The 27,156-nt window shown below is 35.3% G+C and overlaps 2 protein-coding genes and 1 long non-coding RNA gene across 3 annotated transcripts; 1 reads left to right on the forward strand and 2 right to left on the reverse strand.

Annotated features, from left to right (window-relative positions):
• Positions 1–15,036: 15,036 nt before the first annotated feature.
• On the reverse strand, positions 15,037–17,258 carry LOC113283095. Its single transcript, XR_003327335.1, has 2 exons — positions 15,894–17,258; positions 15,037–15,371 (listed from the first exon to the last, which is right to left on the reverse strand). It is a non-coding gene; the product is annotated as an uncharacterized LOC113283095 (long non-coding RNA).
• Positions 17,259–22,436: 5,178 nt separating this feature from the next.
• LOC113277939 (30S ribosomal protein S16-2, chloroplastic/mitochondrial-like) lies at positions 22,437–24,526 on the forward strand. The gene is made up of 3 exons (XM_026526903.1): positions 22,437–22,676; positions 22,778–22,823; positions 24,150–24,526. Exons 1-3 carry the CDS (start codon positions 22,544–22,546, stop codon positions 24,400–24,402), a joined length of 432 nt encoding a protein of 143 aa, XP_026382688.1. The 5' UTR covers positions 22,437–22,543; the 3' UTR covers positions 24,403–24,526.
• A 385-nt stretch (positions 24,527–24,911) lies between these two features.
• LOC113277940 (E3 ubiquitin ligase PARAQUAT TOLERANCE 3-like) lies at positions 24,912–26,769 on the reverse strand. Its single transcript, XM_026526904.1, has one exon. It carries the CDS (start codon positions 26,571–26,573, stop codon positions 24,993–24,995), a length of 1,581 nt encoding a protein of 526 aa, XP_026382689.1. The 5' UTR covers positions 26,574–26,769; the 3' UTR covers positions 24,912–24,992.
• Between the last annotated feature and the right edge of the window lie 387 nt (positions 26,770–27,156).

The raw sequence follows: 27,156 nt of genomic DNA on the forward strand, positions 1-27,156 counted from the left end.
TTGGGTATTGTAAAAATTTGTGGTTATGTAGATTATGTGGGAAATAGTTCTCACCCTTCATCTGTTTCAATCAACCTATTTCAATTGAGAGCTTCCTTTTATTGTTTTTCTTCATGTTGTCTGTTGGTAATTAATTTTAGTGAATATGGTTATCAATAATTGTAGTTATGTAAATTATTGGATTAATTTTAAAATTATTGGATTAATTTTAAATTATTGTAAATTATTGTAGTTATGTAAATTATTGGATTAATTATTGGTTTTCTGCATGTTGTATGTGAATATGGTTACCAATAATTGAATTTGTATTGTTTTTTATTGAATTTTGAGGTGATTAATTTTAGTTATGTAAATTGTAGTTATGTAAATTTTGGGAGTTACATATGTAGAAGAGCTAATTGCGTGAGTATGGAATTGATTTTTTAGTGATTTTTATGGAATCTTGAAGTGATTAAATTGGGTTGTGGAATCTTGTAATGATTTTCGAAATGCATCTGTGACGATTTAATTTGTGTTTCTGGAATTATTAAATTTGGAATTGATATGGTTTGTGTTAAGGATTTATAGTATTTGGAATATAAATGGTGATGGACTAATACAAATATTCGTTAATGAGGGTTGGTCTTTTAATAATGTAACTGCATCTATATTGTGTGTGCACAGATGTTGAACAAATTCACAGCGTGTTTCAATGGTCACATGAAGACGAACAAGAAACAAAAATCTGTAGCCGAAGAGGATTATAACTTAATCGCTACTGGTACAATTAAGGAGGTTGATATTCCCCGGTTAGGGAGGTTTCCTATACTGCAAGATGATAAAACGCACGCTACTACGGACATCACATTTACAGGGGAGCACAAATTGAAGTATCAACATCGTGTATCTTTGGCATCGGTAATTCATCACTATCAAACTATTTCACAACACTGTCCTAGAGCTAAATATATTATTGAAAAAGCGGGATGGCAAAATTTACTGGACATACAATGTAGCGAAACCAACCATTCAATGGTTGATTATATTGCTGAGCGGTTTTGGGATACAACAAACGCTTTTCACTTCCCATTTGGTGAGATGGGATTCACCCCCTAGATTGGCTCATGTTGACTGGACTGAGTATCGGTGATGGGCCTGATGTTCCTTATGATTCGGGGAAGTACCAATTTGAACATGTTCGTGAGCATATCTTTCCGGATATCCAAGATGTCACGCTCTGTCCAAAAGCATCGTCGTGGGTTTCAAATTCAATTACAATTAAATATTTAAGGTCATATTTCTTCGAAGACAAGTTGGTTGCGGCTGAAAATGATAGCACCCTTGCTCATAGAGTAGCAATTGCCTTTTTCATGTATGTTTTGGGACATTTTTTCTTTTCTAATGCAAAGACTTATATTGATGCTGGATGGTTAGCTGTTTGAAAATCTTGATGTAGTATCCACGTATGACTGGGGTGGTGCTGCGTTTTCGAAATTGTATGCGGCACTCCGTTTATCTGGGAGGAGACAGAAGGCACTATGTGGTCCATTCCAAGTATTAGAGGTATTCTTTCAATCTAGTTATTTTTCCTCTCATTGTTTATTTTGTTGCTAAGTTATTAAATTGGCTAATTATTTTGATGGAGTAGTTTTGGGGGTATGAATACCTGGGCATATGTCGACCAGAAATCCCAGAGGCGAGTACAGAACAAAAATGGCCCGTATCTTCTAAATGGAATGTACCGAAGAATACAAATGATATTTTCCGTTGTAGGGATTTACTAAGTAAGCTTACTGCTGAACAAGTGACATGGCGCCCATGGGAATCATACAGAGAAGTTCTTGCATCTGATATGGGATGCACGGCTACGCGGCTATCAGACTCGAGATATTATTTTCTTACATGGGCATTGTGAGTTAATTTGTAAATTTTATTATATAACATACTTTTTTTCTATATAACATACTTACTATATAACATACTTTTTTCTATATAACATACTTACTAAATTCTTATTCCCTTTCTAACTGTACAGCACAACATGTATCTTGGTGAAAGGTGTTGGCGGCAAAACCATTGTACTTTCGCTGTTCCTATAAGACTACACACAGTTATAGGGGATATTGGCAATATTCAAGCCGAACGCCTAAAAAAAGAAGGTTTGGTCGATGCAACAGAGATAGTGCAAGTTGTTAAAGATTATGATATATATTTACAATACTGGACAATGGTAACCAACTCCAAAGATTACGTGACTCATCCTATTTGGGAAGCCCAAACATATGGGTATGTCGGTGACTTGTATACGGTCCCAATTGAACAACCTGTTGAACATGTACATATCCCTCCTCCACATCTATTATCCCACGTAAGTGTACTTTCGACTTTTTATTGTACGTTCGATTTTTGTTGGTATATTTGTACTTATATATTTTATTTTTTCTTGACAGCATGAAGCTTACACATTATTTCAAGAAAATGCTGATTTTAATCAACAATTTCGCGAATTTACATTAAAACAAACGAAGGAGAGGATGGACGTTATTATGTCGAAAGAAGCAGAAATACAAAGGCTAAATAATGCGAACGTTGATTTGCAGCAACAACTATCTCTTTTCCGTATGCCGCACACTGTCCAACCTCTCCTTGGATACGGTTCCTTTTCCCAAACCCTGCCATCACAAGTTTGGAGTGGTATGAATCAAGGATCAGCTTCAACAATGTCCTCAGTCAATACCAATCCGAGAACGCACATGCCTTTTGTGGCACCAAGATCGTCCACTTCGGATAATGATAATATGAAGGGTTAATTTGTTATGACTATTTAGATGACCTGTCTTTGGAGTTATCTTTCTTATCTTATTATATAGTATAGTCATATCATATATAGTATAGTCATATCAGGTCCCTGACAAACACTTTATCTTTTTTGGAAAACACTTTTGCGTGAACCCAAAAAAATATCTATTTTTGGTTTTTTTAATGCTCTTGAAAATGGGTTATAAATTAAAGACCTGATCACTCAATATATGAATAACAATACATCTCTTCTGCTTCATATAGTAATGGAACACTATGAGAAAACCGCTCATTATTGCTCTTCTGTTTCTTCTTCATCTTCTTCTTCTAATAGTAGTTTTTATTCCTCGGATGATGATGCAATAGCAATTATGCAAAATAACATGGCCGTTAGTTTGGGAGTCCTTGTTACAAATTCAAAATGGCCTCAAACTCGTATCAGAATACCAAGAGATCGTGAGTCAGGGGCTGAACTTCTATGGAACGACTATTTCTCTCCGTACCCAAACCAACCACCCAATGTTTTTCGCAGAAGATTTAGAATGCGTCGACAATTGTTTAACCGGATAGTGGAAGGTGTTACCAATGCAAACAGATATTTTGTTCAAAAGCCCGATGCTTGTGGAGTTTTAGGATTAAACCCTCATCAAAAAGTAACACAGCAGCAGTACGAATGTTAGCTTACGGATGTGCGGCAGATGCAATAGACGAGTACTTACGCATAGGAGAAACAACTGTGCTGGAAGCTACTCGTAGGTTCTGTAAGACGATTGTGAATGTGTATGGGAAAGAATATTTGCGTGAACCAACGGCTGGTGATATTGAACTGTTGCTCAAGCAAAAAAAGACCGGGGATTTCCTGGGATGCTGGGTAGTCTAGATTGCATGCATTGGAAATGGGATAAATGTCCGTCGGCAGAATCTGGGGCTTACACCGCGTATAAAGGGAGCGAAAGTATCGTGTTGGAGGCAGTGGTGTCGTATGACCTATGGTTTTGGCATGCTTTTTTTGGTATGCCCGGTTCTAACAACGATATTAATGTTATGAACCGTTCATATGTTTTTCGAAGTCTTGTAACAGGAAAAGCACCGCCGGTGAGCTATGAGGTGAACGGACATTCATATGATGCCGTATTATCTAGGTGATGGAATATACCCAGAGATTCCTACTATTATTATGGCCATTAAACATCCGGTTGGTAGGAAAAAGGAAATATTTTCATCGATGCAAGAGGGTGCAAGAAAAGATGTTGAACGGGGATTTGGTGTACTTCAACAACAATTTGGAATCATCAAACAACCTGCAAGAATGTGGAATCCAGATGTGCTTGCCTATATCATGAAAACTTGTATTATCTTACATAATATGATAGTCGAGGATGAGCGTCTACCCGGTGACTGGCCACATGTTTATGAACAACGTAGCAACGCAGCACCGGTTAATATATTAAGAGGCAATAGTGACGAGTTTTCCCAAATTAGAGCTCAGCAACGCCGACGTGCAATGCGTAACAAAGATGCACATATTCGCTTGCGTGATGACTTGATCGAATATATATGGGCAGAATATGGGAATTAAAAATTGTTGTTTGTCATTTCCTTTATATTATCTCTTTGTATGTAAACATCCTCAAGTTTTAATTAAGGTCGTATGTTTCAAAAAAGTAGAAATTTAATTCAAATCAACGGAAGTAAATTTAAAATCCAAAAATTACATAATAATAATTCTAATTGTTCAGATAATAAGAAATTTAAAACATAATAATACTAATAATACTACTAATCACTAAATAGGAGAAATAATTAAGGTTTGAACTATTCCGCCTTTGTGTTAAGATTGGTTTCTTTTATTCCGAACTATGTCCGCCCTGCGAAGTGGGAAGTACTCTTGTTGTACAGGTTCCATTTTTTCAAGATCCATCATAATGATGCGAAATTCTTCGTCTTCAGCTTGCTTGGCTATTTTTGGCGCATGTTCAGCTTGTTTTGCTGCAAACTCTGCTGTTATTTGTTCCATCTTGAATCTTGATTGTGCTTGGTAATGAGTATTGAAATTTTGTTGTTCTTTAATAATTATTCCCATCAATTCCTCTTGGTGACTGGATTTCTCTCTTCCTGTTTTCTTCAATCTTTTTGCTGCTTTTTTCCCCATCTTACGAAGATATGTGTTCTCTATGTCTCCCCCATCTGTGTCGTTACCGGTCTCTCCTTGAGTTGTTGTTTGCGGTCCTTCATCATCTTCCTCGTTATTCTCATAAGTGTCCAAATCATGCGTCGTATCGAATACAAAAGTCGATCGTCGATTATATTTTATATTTTCTAACACAACTGGGTAGCACTCTTCGTGCTTAAATTTTTTCCCATCGTTGCATTCCTTGAACCTCTTGTTAACTTCTTCAAGCTGTTAATGTTTTTAAAAACACTTAAGTACATGGGCGCTTATTAAATATTAGAAAACAATTGTTCGAAAAATCAAGAATGCTTACCTTCTTTTCAGGACCCCATCCAGTATGATATTCACCTTCAACTTCTGCCTCTTTTGCCGAAAATAACGCCACATCTTTACTTATTCCCTGATATCGTTTTTGCCATGAACTCCAAGACCGCTCTGGATTATTAGGTAAATGAAGTTCAATATCATCCTTGATACGAGTCCACAACGTCGCCTCTGATTGATCAGCTCCAACACTAGAATCTTGAGATATAGATAAATGAATTTTACACATTGTTACATCTTCGATTGTCGTAAAATTTGGACCTCGTGCTACTCTTGGTGCCATTGTAAGCGAATCCGTGAAAATTTTCCAACTGATTTGAAAGCAGAAACAATATTTCTTCTTATTGGTGTGGATAGTTTGAAGTATTAGTCGTGGGAAAATGTCACAGGATCTCATGTGTATATATAGGTGTTTCTTCCGAAATTTTCAACGTTCCGAAATGTCTTCCAAACTTTCCAACGTTCCAAATTATCCAACGTTCCATTTTCTTCAACGTTCGAATTACCAACGGTATAAAAAAATTTCAAAATCAATTTTGTCTAAGTATTTTAAATTTTTTTTTAAACTCAAGCTTGGGGCGTTAACTATATAAACGCCTGGCGTGGGGCGTTAACTATATCAACGCCGGGATGGGGCGTTAACTATATAAACGTCTGGCGTGGGGCGTTAATTATATCAACGCCTGTCTGGGGCGTTAACTATATAAACGCCTGGCGTGGGCCGTTAACTATATCAACGCCGAGCTGGGGCGTTAACTATATATACGCCTGGCGTGGGGCGTTAAGAATATCAACGCCGGGCTGGGGCGTTTGTATAATCTTCGTCTGAATGGGGCGTTAATTTTATGAACGCCTGACGTGGGGCGTAAACTTTAGCAACGTCCCAACGGGCGAACATTTTATCAACGCCTGAACCGGGCGTAACTTATATACACGCCTCTTTATGGGGCGGTGACTTTACGTACGTTTCACAACAGGCGTAGATTATATACACGCCCGATGCCAAACGGTGATTATACCTCCGCTCCACTATATATAGTTTTGGTCTTGGTCCCAGACCAAATATGGTCTGGAATTTGGTTTTGGTCCAGATTTTAGTCTTTACTCCGTCCCGTTGCGTCTCGTCCCTGGACCATAATTATAGGTTTGCTCGTCCACTACAGTTGCTCTAGGGTAATAACGGGTGTCTCTGAAAAGCCAAACGTCACCTGGTGGATAGACGCACGTGTTACCAAAAAAAAAAAAAAAAAAAAGTTTGATTTTGTGCACATTTTCTACCAAGTGTTTAAGTTTGGCATCACCTTGGTTTGATTTTGTTTTCGTAAGGAATTTTTTATAAAGTGCGCCTAATTCAGGTACCGATTTAGTCAAGTATTCCGGAAGTTTAAACATTTTTTCGTATTTATTCTATAATTTGTTTTTTTCGTCTCACATTAACTTATTTACTCTTTCCTTGATGATTGTTCACCTTTTGCATCATTTATCAGGATGTCAATATTAGTTTACTTTATCACGATTAACTTATTTATTTACTTTTTACTTGTTGTCATGTTCACCTTTTATATCATTTATCAGGATCGATCATTTCCTAAAAGGGTTATCCTTTCCAAGTGTCATAGGGTTTTTAGGTTGGTGGAAAATCGAAATTCTATAACACTTTTTATGTTCGTCGAGTTAGGTTCATAATCATTACACCTGCTTTCATACTCGTTGAGCCAGGTTCAGGATCGTTAACTCGCTTTCACGATCGTCTAATCATTTTACCCTCCCACTAAGGAAGTGTGGTTAAGGGGTAAATGAGACTTTTAATAGGTGACATAACTGCTACCTAAAACTTAATTGGGTGGATACTTAACAAAAGATCAAATAATGGGAATACTTTCATTTAGTATAATTTAAAACGAGGGTACTTTATCAAAATCATTATAAGAAAAACATTCAAGAAAATCGATAAAGTTATTGATTTTGTTAATAAACCGGAAATAGTGGAATTAGACTAATAGCTCGTGATTTTGCAAACTCTTGTTATGATACAAAAAGGAAATTATGTTATAGGGGTGACCGTCGAATAGGAAGTGGATCATTTAGAATGTTTGGCGTTAAAAGAAGCAGAAAACACAACGTGTAGCGGGAATCTTAAGAAGTAATTTGAGTCGGATAATGAACTCCTATTGAGTATGGGAATAAGAAGCATACCCCTCTTTATTTCTTGCTCCATCGTAGCTTTGGCTTATGCACACTAGATCTTCTTTATGAGAACCGAACTTTAGTATTTTAGTTGAGCAAACATAGTTTAGGAACATGTCTTATTGAGTAAATTTGTTTCTTATACTTTAGCCCTCTCCCCTTTTTAGAGCATGAAAACAATTATAATAAGTGGGGTACACAACTTCTATTTAAGCATGGGGATAACGTGCTTTGATCAAGGAGCCTTTTTTAATATGAGTCATGAGACGAGGTTCCAGACAATGCACTAGTCCAATAAAAAGAAAGATAGACACAACTCCCGAAAATAATTTATGTTAAATTAGGAGAGCGAGGTCCATATGCTTCGAGTATTTTCGGTACCTCTATGGGCAAGAAAGTTATGCCCTACCGAGAGCGGAAAATGGACGGTGGATCTCATTGGTTGAAATGTTTGAGTAATAATGTTGCAGATTCTTTAGTTAAGAAAGACAAAACTAGTCGACTTAATTTTTAGTACGTTGAGTATTTTTCTCAGGATATTTCCAACTGGATATATGAGCAAATTCCTTAGGTATTAGTTGATCATTGATTAAAAAAATCGTTTAGAATTACAAATAAAAAAAATAATTCATTAATAAATATTGCTAACGAATGTTCAAGTGTAATATCAAATTTCTTTTGTTTTTATTTCTAATGTTATGTAACGAGAAATAAAAAATTTAACATGTGATGATATGACTAATTGTAAATCTCTTAACCAGTCAAATATTATATATATGTTAGATTACACTCTTTAAAAGACGTACAGGTAATTTGATTTGTAAACTCGATGGTGTGGCTAGGATTTAAATATTGGAGGGGCAATTGAGTTTCTTTCTCTAGAATTTAAACTTTACCCTTTTCTCGTAAGGGAAAAAAAAATCCTAGAGTAGTAGAGTTTGACATGACCAGGCCTATCTATGGTTTCTTAACACCTCAAGCCTCAAGGCATCAGATTATAACTTTGTTTAGTTTTGAATAATACTCTATGTACCTATGAGCAAACATTTGAATAGTATTATTATCAGTTCAATCAAAGATCAGTTGATTTGTCAAATAAAGTAGGAAGCCATTTTGATATCCACATGTAATTTCCAATAGATATTTCATAAGTAATTTCAGATGAACTATATGTTATCATTAAGGCAACCTTAGAAGCGGCTACAAAATTCCGAAAGATACCTAGAATTAGTTATTTTAGTTTGATCGGAAAATGCTAGATTTAAGAAAATTATCAACGGTTTGTAAAAGATAATCTCCACTTTATTTTGACTTGAAATTCTTTTGGGGGCCACATACTATCACTCAGATTATAAGAGGAAATATATTCGTCTTATCAAAGATTCCTAAAATCTTGGGTGGCCATTTCATATGGCTACGCTAAAAGTGTACGTGTCTCCGTCATTGTGTACATATTCCAAAATAGCAGTCCACTGGTATTGTAGCTTGGACATACACAATCCAATCCAATAATCTATAACCAAAAATCTGCAGATATGGTTTCCCAATTTCACTTTATTTCTTCGTTCCCATCAAGTATAATATGTATTTGAAATTATCTTCTCCTAGTTTTAGAATACACATCAGTGTAATTTTTTTCCCAAACCAACTATACGTCCTCCGGAAATTATGTTGTTGGTATGCTCAATGCAAAATGAAAGACTTAACTTTTGTAGAGTGCTAGGATTAAAAATATAGGAAACCATTTACCTGACGAGAGTTTATTACTTCCAAGCATAGCAACCCTGTTGAATATTTGATTATTCTTTTGTAAATACTAGTATCAACTTCTTTGGGGATTACTAATTTCGTGAATATCTTTATTTCTTTAGAGAACATATATTTTTCCGAATAATTATATGTTCAGCTGTCATATCAAACTTCCTTTTAGTTTCTAATTTTATGTAACGGGAAATGAAATTTTTAACATGTATGATAATGAGACTAGTGGTGAATTACTTAACCAAGAAATGTATATATGTTAGATTGACACTCTTTAAAAGATATGTCCGAAATTTGATTTTTTCAATAACAATACCATTAACTGTTATAATTTACCGAAAACTACATTTATATAATCGAGTAACTTATTTTTATTAGATTTCATTTCCATTGTCTATTAAGTTACTTTTTACTATACTAGAGCTTTCATGGTATATCGTAACTCTTTTATCTTAGACTATGTAAGATTTGAATGAAAAATCTAAATTACATACTTAATTCACCTCTTGTTAATGTGTAATTGCAACTGTTTAAAAACTAAGGGGTGCTTCGAGGGTTAATTCACTTAATGGAGTAAGATCTGTCAATAGGAAAGTTCACTGCCAAAGATGTTGTTTTATTAGAAGATGACCAATATTTTTAAATATTGCAGGTGAAGACAAGCCCGGTGATAATTTCCCCTCTTTAGCGGATATGATCACTAATGAGTTCATTGATGAGGAGCCAGGTTTTGCTATGGGTAATCCGGTTATCTCATCATTTCTCAGATGCTTAACAAGCTAAGAGTATAATATATTATTGCCTTCGGTACAAAGAATATATGAATATACTTGGGTAGCTAGATGAGAAACTAGATGCTCAAATCCAATTAAACAAGGATACTCTTGCCAAGCTAGCTGAATTGGAAGCTACCCTTGATTAAAAAAAAAAATTGGATATAAAACCCGTAAACTAAAAGTCCAACTCTTTTGAGATTTCTTAGCGTCCAACTTTTGATTCTCGTTTAAAGAATTATCGGAACTCAGATGACATGCTCAGCAACCGTGAGAGTCTTTCCGGATGTGAGCTTCATACCAATTTTTCCTTTTCTTACAATATTTGTTGCATATGAGTTATCCATATAGAGTTTATCGCCATCCTCTACCCTCTGATATGAGGTAAACATATCTTAGTTTCCACATACATGCTTGGTGGCTCCAGAGTCCATACATCAGTCTCTCACATTGGTAACCAAATTAACTTCATACACCATACCATTAGCCTCTTCCTTGTTTGTTTCAACCATAGTAGCATTAATAGTCTTCTTATTATGGTATATATACGTTGTCTACAATTGACTACCATATGGCCAGGAATTCCGCAAACATAATAATCACCCCTTAATTTTAGTTGTTGACACCCCAATTTCGCATCCCCCGTAAAAATAGTATGGTTATGCTTCAAAAACTATATAGAAGATACGGATGTGAAATCCATAATCCCGACAAGACAAAAGAAAGATAAAAAGCAAGAAACGCTATGCATTTCCTATCAACACCCTATCACTCACCAACATATTACCCAAAGAGAAAAATATACTCATTATATTTTCTCTCGCTTTTTTCATTGATTTTTTTTACTCGATACCAAAAAGAAAGGGGTATGTACCTTTTCCAAAGGAAAACAAAATCCATCACGTAAAGATTTTTTCCTAACAATTCGTAGCAAAAAAAAATGAAAGAATTTTTTTTTACTTTTATCCAACCTTTCCACCAATTTTCTATTGGTGCCTCCTTAATTTCAAATAAAAAATGAGTTAAAATTCATATCCAAATCCTATCACATTATCACCTTTATTACCATTTTGGTTTGTCCCTCGTATAAAACCGATTTAAGTTGGTATAAACAACATGGCAGGAATGTGATTAACACACAATATCTTCATATCACTAGAGAAGGTCTTCATTTGCGACAACTTTGGTTTTATATTCCTATGAGAGAAACATCAATATAAGAGAGAAAGAAAGGTGTAGTAGGTGAGGAAGGAAAATTCAAATACAATTAATTTTCTTTGCTTTTGTTACTAGTCACATTTTTGTACTTTAGTGCTTTATAATTCTAGTTGTACTCATTTGAATCTCAAACTAGAGATACCGATGTATTGATTAATTAACGTACTAGTCATGGTTAATTAATAAAACCATGGTGTTTAAGTAATTAATTTGAATTAAGTATTATCTTCAAGATTTTAAAATATTAGCATTAAATTTCTAGTACTTTAACTACTTTTAGCATATTAAGCAGGAGTAAGAAGTCACTGCAAAAAGCCTTTTAAGCTTGAACATCATATTCCAGGTATAATAATTAGTTATTCCTTCAGTAAATTATGTAGTCGTACAAGAATATGAGGTTTTCCATTTCGTAATAACACCGCGACTGCTATCGTGTTATGTAGAAATCTGTTTTTTAATTACTGTTAACGGTCTAAGTAGAGTAAATTTATGTGTGGGTATAAGCAGAATTCCCTCTCACGTTAGACCTATTGTCAAAATAATAATCATTACATTAATACCTTCTTTTATTGCCTCTGAGCTCACCTGCAGGTTAATTGTTTAATTTTAAAATTTCATCCAAATTTTGACGTGAAGTCAAATCTTAACTCTACATGAGAAACCTATAGTTGGATTAACATTTTTGGCAATATTATTTTAGGCATCAGTTTGTTCTCAATCTTTTGCAAATTATCGGTTTAATTTTGGTATTGAATCCAATTCAAAAATTTAGATTAAAACTAGCCCATAATCTAATGTGCAAATCATAGTCGAACTAGACTACTAGGTGACAACTTTCATGTTTAGAATTGACCTAAAATTCTTTAGCATCACACCTGGGGTCGATCTAAAAACTTTCGTAATTAAGTCTATGGTTGACCGAGACTTTAGATGATATTTATCATGTTTAGGAATGCCCTTAATCCTTTACTCGCATGGTCAATTTGGATCTGAACTACACTCTTAACAAATTAGGAATTGTCCTAAGCCCCCTAGACACCGAAAATGTTGAGAGTTGCCATAAACTCTTGATGTTTAAACTCATAGTCACAACTTCACCAAGCTTTCAACTTAGCCTTTGTTCATAGCTTAAACATGAAAAGCAATTCCCAATTTCTAACAAATCCTAAATCATAGATCTTTGATCACAAGCATGCATATGTATGTTTTGGTAAAATAAATTATAAACATTTACCCTTTTAATAATAAAGTAGATGCCAATCTTACGACTGGGCGGTTGATGGGTGCCTAACACCTTCCCATCATACTAGAATTTCCTTACTCAGAATCTCTGATAGTAGACCATTAATATAAGTCATAACTATATTTTGTTTCTCGAAAGAATTCAAACTAGTTAAAAAAGGCTCCTGACACCTCTTAGTCAGGTGGCGATTTCAACACATATCTTTTCTTTATAAAGTTAACTCTCTTATTAACGAACTAGTAAGAAGTTATCTCTATACGACTTGTGCAATAAACATTCACAGACGAATGAGAAGATCCTACATACCTTATTCCTTGACCATACCACGCCATAATAACAAATCTGAATAACCAGATTCATGTCCCGTGTGCTTCCTCAATTTCTATACTAGTAATGTCAGATTCAGGTTTACAAAACGTACTTTCCTTCAGAACACCACACTTAGAGTTGTGTTTGTTATTCTCACATTTTTCAGCTTTGGAAGATTTGTGTTCAGCCATATGAGCCTTGTTAGGCATGTCCCTTGCAGATGACACATTCTTGTCCTTAGTACATAATAATTCTTCCATTTGTATTTTCTTTCCCAGTTGTACCATACTCACCTCACAAGTTTCATGCTTCAATCTTCATTTATACTCTGACCAGGAATACGATAATTTTTCAATTTCACAACAGACACTTGAAAACGTCTCATCAATCACATGCCTTCAACAAGAATTTCATTAAAAATATGTTGACGTTCAAGGAATTGGTCAACCACAAATTTCTCGCTAGGTAACTTAAATTCCAAGAACCTATTCCATCTTGGTACTTTGCCATTAATACATCCCATAAATCATATTCAGTAAAAATTTCTTTTGTGATATAAAAAATCACACAATGCATCATCAAACAATTAAGTATATAGTTTTTCGCTATATAGTTATGCCTAACCCAATCATCCAAATCAATTTCACATCCATTATCAAATGTCTGCAAATTCATTTAGCATGCGATAACTCAAAAAATTACATCGTTGACTGCCATATTTTGAAATCATCCCTGTTATTTTTTTTTGGTCTTTCAACATCATTCTTTCCCATTGTTACATAAATAATATTTTTTTAAAAGATTATTGGAACTTGTAACAATAAAATATCAAAAGATGATGAGTTTAGTAATACTAAAAAATAATCAACTAAAATTGAATACACAATGACACATGGGGACACAGCCATCTGCTCAACAATTTTTCATTAACACGATAGTCCATGGGTATAACTCAGGAATGAGGGATGCTATACCCCAACAACAGATATGTATCCAGGATAGAACTGCCCATTATAAAATGTATAAGCACGATACAATCTATCCACTCCCTGAACTTAACATCAATAATTATGAAGATAAATAAACAAACAAAGCGCACAACAAAACGAGTAGAGGGGGGAAAACGAGGGCTAGTAGCCTGCTTTCAGACATTTTACAAATGAAAAATTTGTTTTCTTTTATAGGCAAACCAAGGAGGTGAAATCAATGATAAATTGTGATAGGATAATGTTGAGATAATTTTTAAAACGTTTTGAAAAAGATTATGTCATAACGTTGAACTAAGTCATACAAATTATTTATGGTAAGCAAATAATTTTCTCCTAAGTTAAAGCCCCAAGTTAAGCAAAACAATAAAGAGATACTTAAACTTCATTTTAATCTTTCGGGTAATTTAAAATAATTTTGACCAAGAAGATAGATTTCGTATGAACCCACTCCCAAGCCCAAGTTTGGTCAGGCGTGCTTCGATACGAAGCATCGCGCGTGCATGGAAGATTGCTAGCCATTGCCCAAGTCTTTCCTCTCACACAAAATTGTGTTGACCCAATAATCATATGCTTAGAATCTCAAGAATCCTAGTAATATGGAGGACATTCATCTCCAGAATTTCCAATGTGGGACTAGAGGATCTATTTCATCCATAATAATGAAAATAGCCAGGAAACCATAGTGAGTCATAGGTCTCAAGTTCAAATCATACTAATCCCAACAATATTCTCTATTTTCCCCAATAGCTGGTACAAACGAATATAATAGTGGCGATGGTGATGAATTTGCTAATTTTCAAGCTTTTGCTGATTTAAAAGAAGAAAATTCAGATATAATATAAGAGGTGTGGCGTAAATCATTAGGAGTAGTGTGGATAATGAAAAATAGTTGAACAAGTGACACTCGAAATAAAAGGTAATATCTCGATATTGTATCCTAATGAGAGTTGCACAGACCACAAGATGATATTGTTCAAACGGAAAATGGGTCGTTTGTCCAAATATTTTTAAAACATGGTTCAAATGGACGAGTAAAAATTAGGACTTTTTACAAATCTAGGCCTGTTTTTTTTTATGGTTTGCAAGACTAAACCTCTTTTTTTATTTCTTACAAAACTAGGTCTTATTTGACCAAAATCGGTGGATGGAAAGTTAGCCCAGTTAAGTGAAGCTAAAAAGACCTAATAGTCCTTTGAATTGCAGCTACGCCAAGAAATGTGTACCGTAAGAACTCAACACACTTGTGATATTTAAATACTGTAAGAACTCAACACACTTGTCTAAAAAGTAGAACTCATAAAAAATCTTAATTGATAGACTACAGCCCAGAAGTAATCTCTGATAGTACTGCAATCATTAGTGTCTAATTCTCGCAAGTATGATGAAGCTCTTAGTCTATCTTAGATTTGGATGCGCAAAAACAAGATGAAACTTCAACTGAATATGAAATTTCCAAAGTTTTGAAGGTTACATTTACTGGAATATTGTGTCCATAGCACTATCGCAAAACACCCCATGGTCACCAAATTCACGATGGAAGCTGCTGAAGGCCCAGTCAACTGAGATGATCTGTGTTAGAAGTTCCACATCTTCTCAAATTCCATCAATGCATATCCCTGAGTACCAAAGAGGATTCACATTTACAATCAGGAACAACAAGAATTTCCCTACAGTAGATCCAATAACTACAAACTACAAAGTGAAACCTTAAAAATGTCATTATAAGGGTATGTTCCAGCAAGAGCTCTTCACAAGGAACTCTGTTTGGAGCCAATGCTTGTCGAGACTCGAGTAACAACAAAATTAAACGGAACCCTTTATAAGTTTGGTTATCTACTTCAGAAGGCAGAAGGTTAAAAGAAGGTCAAAACAGAGCTCTCAAGAAAAGAAGAATAGGCAAAAGATATTTCTCTTTTCTATAAACTTGTAGGATTTTTTATCTGCACCATTTAATGATACAGGATATAAAGTACCAAACCCAAATGTATTATCTTAATCTACATCGTTCACTTAATAAGATTAAACAACCATGCTAGAGAAATTTGTTGAGTTTAGGATAAGATCAGCAGCATTGTAACAAGATATGGTTCATGTTACTAACAAAATTGTATACATGAATGAAATCGAAATTAGCTTACCTTTACAAATCCAGTCCTGCGATCAAGATTCAGATGCAAATTCTTCACACTTCCCCAAACTCAAATACAGTATGTAGATCATCTTCTTGATCTTCTTCACGAATTCCAGTAACCAAAACTATCCAACCCTCGATAAATTATAGAGGACCCAAATAACCCTAGGTCATCAATTCAGAGTTAAAATCATCTAACACCTAATATTATGCCATGGTGGGTTATTGTTACACAGATCATCTCAGCAACTTCCATTCATACACCAACTTCCATCATGACCATGGCTAGCACCGGCTCTTCTCTATAACAATAACCCACACATCTGAGCAACATAACTCACCAAAACCAAATTGCTGGAAAATATCCCGTTTCTGTCCATTCAGAACATCACCACTATTCTCAGCTCTTGTAGCCCAACACTTCAAACCTAGCCAATGCACCACCAACAACAAATAAGAACACCAATACTGCCGATACCTCTGTAGCTTCATAACGTCTCTTCCCGCAGTTCAACTTCTCCCGATAATTGGTTTAAGCCTTTCTACAAACAACCTGTGTGCAGTTTACTGGCACTTCACAGTTGAACTCCATCTTGATTTCTAAGATCATTTCTATCTCTTTCCCTGCACAATACAAGTATAGCTCAAACCCATATATTCGAAGCATTCATAAATCTTCATAGTTAACTGCCAAAACTTATGGCAGTAGCTTTACTTCTCTGGATGGTTTCTCTTAATCAAATCTTCATTAAATCTTCTCATAACTCACTGTATACTCGAATCCAGTGAGAACCCAACTCATAATTCCTCACAGACTCTTCACAAACCTCTTTCATTTCCAGCATTCAGCCATAAATTCAATGGCAGCAATGCTTGTTTCTTCAGTGTTTTGCTTTCAAAGATAACTCTGTCCAGACTGGCACAAAACTCATATCCAAATAATTAAATAAGTCAGACCCAAACTCCATACCTTTGATTATAACTCGAGTTTGTGGATTTATGCTCAAGATTCAAACTGATTAGGGTTTCGATGATGGTAGAATTCGTATTTGCAATGGATATTTGAGCGTATTCCATGGAATTACAGGGAAGAAGGATAGTCTATTTCCACAATTGTTCGAGAAGAAGCTGAGATTAATCGAGATTGTTAGATGATTTTGAATATGTGATGATTTTGAGTCTGTGATGATTTTAGGGTTTACAGGAAGAAACAATTGCAGGTGATTTTGGGTTATGTTGAATTCGAGAAACAAGATTTAGAAGCCGAGAAGAAGTTGTGAGCTGCTGTTGTTTATCCGAGGAAAAGGGTGACATTGATTAACTGGAGCTAGAGATGTAGAAGAACACAGCACATATCAAGAACAAGGAAGGAGAGAATTGATGGGTTTTGAGAGGATTTGAAGATAAAGGGCATAATTATAATCTCAGCACCTCCACGAGATATCGTTGTACGAGAATTTTAAGATATATTGACCAGTCAACACGAGATATTGACTGAGAAAACGGATTTGGATGGAATCCGTTCAACTGGCCTAGATTTGTAAGACATAAACAAAGAGGCCTAGAAACGAAAACGAGGGTCCAGAACAGGCCTATTTCTGTATATATCTCTAAAAATTAGTATGGGTGAAAAGGACACTAAAAAAATAGCAAGGATGAAACTGGATTCATCCTGACTTAAACTTAAAAAATAGTAAGGATGAAACTGGATGCATCCCGATGTAAATTAAAAATTAGAAAATGGGTAGGATGAAACTGTTTACATCCTGACTATTTTTACATTTTTTTTCATTTAAATAATATCAAAATCTAAATATCCTTTTTATTCAGGAATTATTGATTTTGGTCTTTTTAACCAATTTTGTGTTGTTCAAATCATTTGTCTAGTCCATTATTGTCCATTATTGTGGATCTTCACTAGCCAGGTAATGTCAATTCATCCTGGTCTAACATCACCGACGTGCCAGTGACTAAGCAGTGCCAATTATTTTGGTACAACATCGTCAAACTGCCACTGATGCGGCAATATCAATTCTGATTGACTCAGCACCGTGTTGCAGTGATCTAATAATGTGACTTTTTTTGGTCCAACGTTTTCCATTAATCTAATAGTGTCAATTGTTATTAGTCTATCCAATTGATTACTGATCCAGTTTTTCCCAATTATACTTATTTTAATATTGTTGATTTCTCTTAATGAAACGATATTCAGTTGCTCTTAGTGATATTTTTTTTTTTTTTTCATTTTTTAACTAGCTTAAATAAACTACCGAGTGACATGAAAACAAAACGAATGAAAAAATTCTACAAAATTATGAAAGTGGAACCAGAATACTTAGCAAAATGAAATTATTACGTGGGAACTCGATTTTGTGGACATTCTTCGGTGTTAGAGAGTGTACGGGTGATATTTCGATCTCATTTGAATTGTGTGGTGCTCCGAAAAGAAATTGTACGAACGGTGCCCCATCATAAAAAGAAAAGTCTATGCAGTATTCTAGTGTGTACTGAACTGTATAAGCTGAGCCAAAACCGCCCAAACGCTAAACCTTGATAGAAATTTTTAGTCTCTCATAAAGTAAACTTCGTCGAATTGGTTTTCTATCTTCTTCTTATTTGCTGTGAAAATGGTGGTAAGACTAAGATTTCATCGGCTTGGTTGTAGAAACAGACCATTTTATCGAGTCGTGGCTGCTGACAGTAGATCTCCAGGAGATGGAAAACAGCTTGAAGTCTTAGGTCATATAAAAAGAATTTTGGTGGGGAATTGAACCAAATGCTAAAGGATTTTATCCAAAAGCTTGGATGAATCTGTGTAAGCCTATGTATAAAGGAGGATTAGGTTTTAGAGATGCACATAAGTTTAATCTAGCTCTAATAGCTAAGATAGCTTAGAGATTATTAAAAGAACCAAATTCACTTTGGTCTAAAACACTTGGCCCAAATACTTCGGAAACAAATATCCCCTTAGAGCCTCCATATTGATGTTCCTGGACTTGGAAATACATCTATACATGCCTAAATTTAGTGGTTCAAAATAGTATTTGGGAAGTAGGAAATGGTACTAGTATTAATATATGGGAAGACAATTGGATACCGGGTTTAGCAACCTATCTAATGCACCTCAAATCCACAACTAACAATACCTTATCTTTGGTTTGGCGTACTTTAAGAAATGGAACAAGACTCTTATTTTCTCTTGATTTCCTAAAAATATAGCTGAACAAATTTGTAAAATCAACTTTTTCATAAACAGAACAAATTTGTAAGATGGAAACTAATCAAGCCAGGAAACTTTAGAGTTAAATCAATGTACAATTGTACAAGCTAAGTGAGAATAGTATAAACTCTTCTGACCTGGATTTGGATGATAATTTATGGAAATCTCTATGGAACTTAGGAGTTTCACCTAGAATCAAGCTTTCTTTGTGGAAATGTTTACATACTGCTATGTTAGCTAACTCAATATTAAAAGGTATGATTAGAAACATAACCCAAAATGCAATTTTTGTGGTGAACATGAAGAGACTATTGAATACCTTTTGCTACTGTCCCTTTGCAAAGGAAGTTTGGGAGTTAAGACCAAACCATGTTCATGTAAACTTTAGTGCCTCTACGAAAATAGTTGACATATGTAAGGATTGTTTTTAAATACCTAATTCGATGATACCCTTAAAACTGGTGGCTACGAAAATATGGTTTATTTGGAAAGCAAGATGCAATAAAACTTTCCGAGAAAACACACAGACCCCCCCAACAACTAGAAAAAGAAATTCAAATACATATAGACTTTTGGGTAAGAAAGGAGAGACCTACAAGTGGCTTAAAAAATAAAAATAAGAAAAAGAACATCCCATGGACTCCCCCAGATAAAATTACAAAAAAGATTAATGTGGATGCTTCTTGGAAATTTTAAACTATTCCATCCAATTTTTCTTTAATTTTATGAGGTGATACATGAACTTTTGAAGGAGGAAGAACAGGACCATCAGCTGGTTCATATCCACAAAAGGCACAAGCAGTAGGACTTTTGCAGATAACAGTTTGGGCAGAAGAGAAACAACTATCAAATTTCAGCATCGAAAGTGACTGTGAAGTTTTAATCAGAAGTTTAAAAGGCTCTTCAACAGACATCTCTTGGACCAGCAAGTCTATTTTGGAGGAAGCAGATAAAAAAGTTTCTAGTTATGCAAATTTTCTAGGTTTCTAGTACCGTAAATACAATAGCAGATAATATAGCTAAAGAATCAAAACAATTTCAAAGTATTATCGATTGAGATACAATTCCCTCTTATGTATCAATATCAAACTCCAAAGTAGATAAATCAAATATATGAGGAGTATGAATATCCCGATGTTAGATGGCTTTACTTCGGACATAATCACGATTTCTGTCTTTTATAACAAAAAAAAGAAATATTTGAGTGTGCCAAAAAATGAATTGTGTGGGTGCTCCAAAAAGAAATTGTACGAACGGTGCCCCATCATAAAAAGAAAAGTCTATGCAGTATTCTAGTGTGTACTGAACTGTATAAGCTGAGCCAAAACCGCCCAAACGCTAAACCCTGATAGAAATTTTTAGTCTCTCATAAAGTAAACTTCGTCGAATTGGTTTTCTATCTTCTTCTTATTTGCTGTGAAAATGGTGGTAAGACTAAGATTTCATCGGCTTGGTTGTAGAAATAGACCATTTTATCGAGTCGTGGCTGCTGACAGTAGATCTCCAGGAGATGGAAAACAGCTTGAAGTCTTAGGTCATATAAAAAGAATTTTGGTGGGGAATTGAACCAAATGCTAAAGGATTTTATCCAAAAGCTTGGATGAATCTGTGTAAGCCTATGTATAAAGGAGGATTAGGTTTTAGAGATGCACATAAGTTTAATCTAGCTCTAATAGCTAAGATAGCTTAGAGATTATTAAAAGAACCAAATTCACTTTGGTCTAAAACACTTGGCCCAAATACTTCGGAAACAAATATCCCCTTAGAGCCTCCATATTGATGTTCCTGGACTTGGAAATACATCTATACATGCCTAAATTTAGTGGTTCAAAATAGTATTTGGGAAGTAGGAAATGGTACTAGTATTAATATATGGGAAGACAATTGGATACCGGGTTTAGCAACCTATCTAATGCACCTCAAATCCACAACTAACAATACCTTATCTTTGGTTTGGCGTACTTTAAGAAATGGAACAAGACTCTTATTTTCTCTTGATTTCCTAAAAATATAGCTGAACAAATTTGTAAAATCAACTTTTTCATAAACAGAACAAATTTGTAAGATGGAAACTAATCAAGCCAGGAAACTTTAGAGTTAAATCAATGTACAATTGTACAAGCTAAGTGAGAATAGTATAAACTCTTCTGACCTGGATTTGGATGATAATTTATGGAAATCTCTATGGAACTTAGGAGTTTCACCTAGAATCAAGCTTTCTTTGTGGAAATGTTTACATACTGCTATGTTAGCTAACTCAATATTAAAAGGTATGATTAGAGACATAACCCAAAATGCAATTTTTGTGGTGAACATGAAGAGACTATTGAATACCTTTTGCTACTGTCCCTTTGCAAAGGAAGTTTGGGAGTTAAGACCAAACCATGTTCATGTAAACTTTAGTGCCTCTACGAAAATAGTTGACATATGTAAGGATTGTTTTTAAATACCTAATTCGATGATACCCTTAAAACTGGTGGCTACGAAAATATGGTTTATTTGGAAAGCAAGATGCAATAAAACTTTCCGAGAAAACACACAGACCCCCCCAACAACTAGAAAAAGAAATTCAAAGACATATAGACTTTTGGGTAAGAAAGGAGAGACCTACAAGTGGCTTAAAAAATAAAAATAAGAAAAAGAACATCCCATGGACTCCCCCAGATAAAATTACAAAAAAGATTAATGTGGATGCTTCTTGGAAATTTTAAACTATTCCATCCAATTTTTCTTTAATTTTATGAGGTGATACATGAACTTTTGAAGGAGGAATAACAGGACCATCAGCTGGTTCATATCCACAAAAGGCACAAGCAGTAGGACTTTTGCAGATAACAGTTTGGGCAGAAGAGAAACAACTATCAAATTTCAGCATCGAAAGTGACTGTGAAGTTTTAATCAGAAGTTTAAAAGGCTCTTCAACAGACATCTCTTGGACCAGCAAGTCTATTTTGGAGGAAGCAGATAAAAAAGTTTCTAGTTATGCAAATTTTCTAGGTTTCTAGTACCGTAAATACCATAGCAGATAATATAGCTAAAGAATCAAAACAATTTCAAAGTATTATCGATTGAGATACAATTCCCTCTTATGTATCAATATCAAACTCCAAAGTAGATAAATCAAATATATGAGGAGTATGAATATCCCGATGTTAGATGGCTTTACTTCGGACATAATCACGATTTCTGTCTTTTATAACAAAAAAAAGAAATATTTGAGTGTGCCAAAAAATGAATTGTGTGGGTGCTCCAAAAAGAAATTGTACGAACGGTGCCCCATCATAAAAAGAAAAGTCTATGCAGTATTCTAGTGTGTACTGAACTGTATAAGCTGAGCCAAAACCGCCCAAACGCTAAACCCTGATAGAAATTTTTAGTCTCTCATAAAGTAAACTTCGTCGAATTGGTTTTCTATCTTCTTCTTCTTTGCTGTGAAAATGGTGGTAAGACTAAGATTTCATCGGCTTGGTTGTAGAAACAGACCATTTTATCGAGTCGTGGCTGCTGACAGTAGATCTCCAGGAGATGGAAAACAGCTTGAAGTCTTAGGTCATTATGATCCACTACCTGGTATGTATAATAATCATGAATTTTTTTCCTCCACAATTTTTGTTTCTTGTCATACCCTTTTCTTAATTATGTCATTGATGATGAAATTTTCATTTTTGGAGGGCAGGATGGAGGTAAAAGAATAGGTCTCAAATTTGATAAAATCAAGTAAGTAGAACCAATTTTCTTTTGTCTAGTTTTTTTCTATTATCAGTAACCAGTTGAATCACATATCAGGGATATATTTTGAGGACCCTATAGCATAAACACTGAACTTGTTGTATCCTCATTCTTGCTGCCAAAATTACGAACCCCTCTTTAATTTCTTCGACTCTCTCGCTTTGCCCGTCCTTTACCATATCATTGATTAAATGCCAGTTGGGCCTTCTAAGATTTATCAATCGAATAAGGTTGCCACTTCGATTTTAGTTTAACTTTGTAATTGCAATCTTCTTGTAATCACTTTCTTATTACTGTAGTTATGGCTTTCTTTCCAATAGATAACAATGCTAAGGAAGAGATGGAGAAAACATTTGTGCTTAGTTTGCAGTTTTGGCTGTATATTGATTACTGGATATGAACATGCTAGGTTTTTAGCTTGATTAGGTTAATGCGTACGAACATCCAAGAATTATGGGGGTTTGAATCATTTGATATGGGGTGTTTCGCCCGACACGTCTAAGTTTGTAAGCATCTTAGTCAGATCTAACATGCCTCATGAATCTTGGAAGAATGTTTTTATACCAAGCCACTACAATACCTTGAGCGTATTTAGCTGATGGAAGTATTTTCAGTGAGCTTCTTTTCTGATAGTGAGATGTACACCTACTTAAACAGGAATCAAATGTCAAAATGATGTCTCAGGATAAAAACTATACTTTTTTCTGATCGTTTTAAGATTTCTTTTGTTTAACTTTGTAATTGCGATCTATTTCTTGTAATCATCTTCTTTGTTTGTTTTATTATGACTTTCTTTCCTGTAGACAAACAATGCTAACTAAGGAAGAGATGGAAACAAACTTTGTGCTTATTTAGCAGTTTGGTTGTATGAACAATGAACATGCTAGGTTTTTAGCTTAATTAGGTTAGTGCATGTGAAACATTCAAGAATTATGGGGGTTTGATATGGATTATTTCACCCGACACCTTAAGTTTGTAAGCATCTTAGTCAGATCTAACATGTCCCATGAATCTCGGTAGAATGTTTATACCGAACGATTACAAAATTCGAGCTTATTTAGCTAGCGGAAGAAGTATTTGCAGCGTCTAGCAGTGAGATAAACACCGACCCAGACAGGAATCAAATACCATGATTATATCTCAGGATAAAAACTATACTTTTGCTGATCATTTTAACCATCCGTGTATCTTTTTGCAAAACATTTTCTTGGCAAACTGGTTGGCATGAACAAAACTTTAACTTGCGGTACACAGTTTGTATTGACCTCATCACCTGACTCAATCTATTTCTTCTCTCTCATTTTCGTTTTGCAGGTACTGGTTATCAGTTGGTGCCCAACCATCAGATCCTGTTCAACGTATACTTTTCAGAGCTGGAGTATTACCTCCACCACCAATGTCTGCCATGACACGTAAAGGTGGACCCCGTGACACTCGTCCAATTGATCCTTTGACTGGTTGCTTTGTTACTCCAAAGGAACATACCAACACTGATTTGCCTAAAAGCTCCGGAAGTGCTGAAATGAACTCCAAAAGCCTGAATATTGCCACACTTTTCGACAACTAATCAGAGGGAAGTTTAGATAAGTTAGTATTTGCTTATCTGATATGTAATTCTGTTGGGACAAATCTATGACACTACATTGTTTTCGTAATTAATGCAGTTAGTGTAGAATGTAGTTGCATTGTTATGCTCCTCTAGTTAAGAGTTTCCTGTAGATAATGAACTGGAATATATTGTGGCTGATTTAGCAAAACCCAATTCAGTCCATACCCCTCACAGGCTCACACCCAGCTTATTAATTCAGTTGGGTCATGGTGAAATTGTTGAATGTGGTTTTTTTGTTGCTCTTGCCTACTTCGCCGTTGGTTATCCCTAGCAATGTGGCCTTAAACTTAGCAAATTGCAAAAACTACCAAAGCTAAATCAACTCGGTGGATGTCATACAAACTCAAAATTTGAATTTTGAACATGGAAACCAGGCGAATCAACCAACAAATTAACAACACACTCAAAATTTGATTTTTTTTTCAAAACAAATCTATCCATTTCATTAAAACGTGGAATCCATCCAGGTAACATATACGATACAAAGACTATATCAGAAATTTACATTCTTCTCTAATTCTGCAACATGCTGAACAGCTATGCCTCTTCTACTTTGCGTGACATGAAACGGAAGACGTCTGCCATGATTGTTTCTTCTTATAATTCCTCTCCTCGTCGTCCTCACCCCAATCATTCCCATGACATGGTGTAACTCTGCTCCTCTTTTTTGTCTGAGATGCAGCACATGGCAATGCATACCCTCCTGGACCACGACCAAAGGGGCTTTGATTTTGAGTGAACATTCCTTCATAAGGACCAGCTGCATAACCCATGTAACCATTATAGGGAACCATAAACGCATCCATTCCCAGCTGCATACAATTCCAATATGGGATGTTATAGGCTGAATTGCCAAAAGGCATCATACAGTTATTAGCTCCAAAAGCTTGAGAGGTTCCCCAAAATAGGTCTCCAGGTGAAAGCGGCTTGCCATCAACAGTGAAGTTCTCATAAGTAGGGACCTGCTGTTGCACTTCCTCTTGCCCCAATGCAGCATTAGTTTGTACCATACTACTCGTTGACTCGGCTTCATCTTCATATAAATCAAGACTTGGTGCAGACTGGCCATTTTCATTGCCATCTGAAATTTCCTTTCTAAGACATGATGGAATTTTTTCGGTCTTTGAAGTGCAGGAGAGACTGGGTGCTGGGATTCTTGGCTTTGAAGAACGAGCAGTTCCTACATCTTCAGCAGTAATTGAACTTTTTGTATTCCCTGAACTAGTGTTACCTGACTCGATATATCTGTCAATGGTGTCCCTAATTGTTTTGTTAGGAATGAGGTCATCCACAAGTATTCCTCTAGCTCCACACACACACATGGATTTTGAAATAATGTTGCCTCTAATACATCCATCACAGAAACTCTGAAAACAGCACTTGCTTATAAGCACAGCAAATCTCATCACATCTTTACACATTGGGCAGTGAAGTTCTGGTGGAATATCGATAACCCGCCTACTAATAGTTGGTATGCCTTGAACAAGCTTCTCAAAAGCCACCTCATTAGGCTTCAGAACAGCAACAGAACCTCCAGGCAGTGCATATGAACCATCAGCAGTCTCTGCCAACATTGATTTGGGAATACCAGTAGGTGGCCTCCGCTTTTTAACATCATATTCAGGATCACCATTAGTAGGACAATGCTGAATATAGTGCCCGGGAACTTTGCATCTATGACAAGTGTAACCCTCTGGAGGTATCCTTTGCCCCATTGTTGGCCTTCCACCCAAATAACCATTGCTGAAACCCCTTTGATGTGCAGAGCTTACTGCAGCAGTTCCGTTGTTTGCATTCACATAACTAATTGTTTGTTGACATATCTCTTTGATTTTCTCATCCTCTTTGTCTTTCTCCTCCTGCTGTTTTGATTTGACGACTATTGATTTTCCAGGCAATCCAGGAATTCTCCGAACAATGACAGAACTATTTCTAGGAATAAGGGTTGAATCATCTATGTAATCCTCGTTAGTTGATGGGTTTGTGAGAATCACATCGAAATCTTTTCCATGACCAAATTTTTTGGATTGAAAAATTAAATCTTTAATCTCAAGAACAGACATGAAAGGGCTAAGAGTGGGGATCGAATGAAATTCTTTCCCACTCTTGAACTTATAGTAGATAGACATAATGTGAAAATTATTCAATAATATCGAACCTAACAAAGAGAAAAACCAAGAAAGGGGATTTGTTTATAAAAAACTAAGATGGTGAGTTTGATTTGTTTATATAAGACTCCAGAAGCAATTTCCTAATCGAACTCAACAAACCCAGAAGCAATTTGGCGGTGGTTTGAAATTTGGAAAGTGGCTTCTTTATAGCAGCAATTCAGGACTCAGATTGGGAATGAGTTCGTTTAAGAGACGGGAAGAAATAGAAACCGGACTTATGAACCGATCCCAGAATTCTAATGGCTAGTCAGTTTGGCTAGGGGATGTCCTCCTGCTCCTAGAGATATAGCAAATGTCTAAGTTACCCTTTCATCAATCAAACCTTAATCGTTAATCCGAATCAACAATAACCCAATATCAATCGGTTTAAACAATATCAAAAGACTTTCTCAAACAATGTCGAAAAGAATAGTAAGGGGATATCCTAAATGTATAGTAAATGTTTATGTTATCCTTTCATTAGTCAAACGCTAATCAACAATCTTACTATAATAAAAAACAACTCTGAATACTATCTTCACTTGCAGCTTTCTTACTATTT

The sequence above is a fragment of the Papaver somniferum genome, chromosome 5 (assembly GCF_003573695.1).
Source record: "Papaver somniferum cultivar HN1 chromosome 5, ASM357369v1, whole genome shotgun sequence".
Lineage (NCBI taxonomy): Eukaryota > Viridiplantae > Streptophyta > Magnoliopsida > Ranunculales > Papaveraceae > Papaver > Papaver somniferum.

Coding starts and splice junctions, on each gene's coding strand:
- LOC113277940 (XM_026526904.1), bottom strand. CDS start 26,573: ATGTCTATCTACTATAAGTTCAAGAGTGGGAAAGAATTTCATTCGATC.
- LOC113277939 (XM_026526903.1), top strand. CDS start 22,544: ATGGTGGTAAGACTAAGATTTCATCGGCTTGGTTGTAGAAACAGACCA. Junction 22,677..22,777: donor TCATTATGATCCACTACCTG/GTATGTATAATA, acceptor TCATTTTTGGAG/GGCAGGATGGAGGTAAAAGA. Junction 22,824..24,149: donor CTCAAATTTGATAAAATCAA/GTAAGTAGAACC, acceptor TTCGTTTTGCAG/GTACTGGTTATCAGTTGGTG.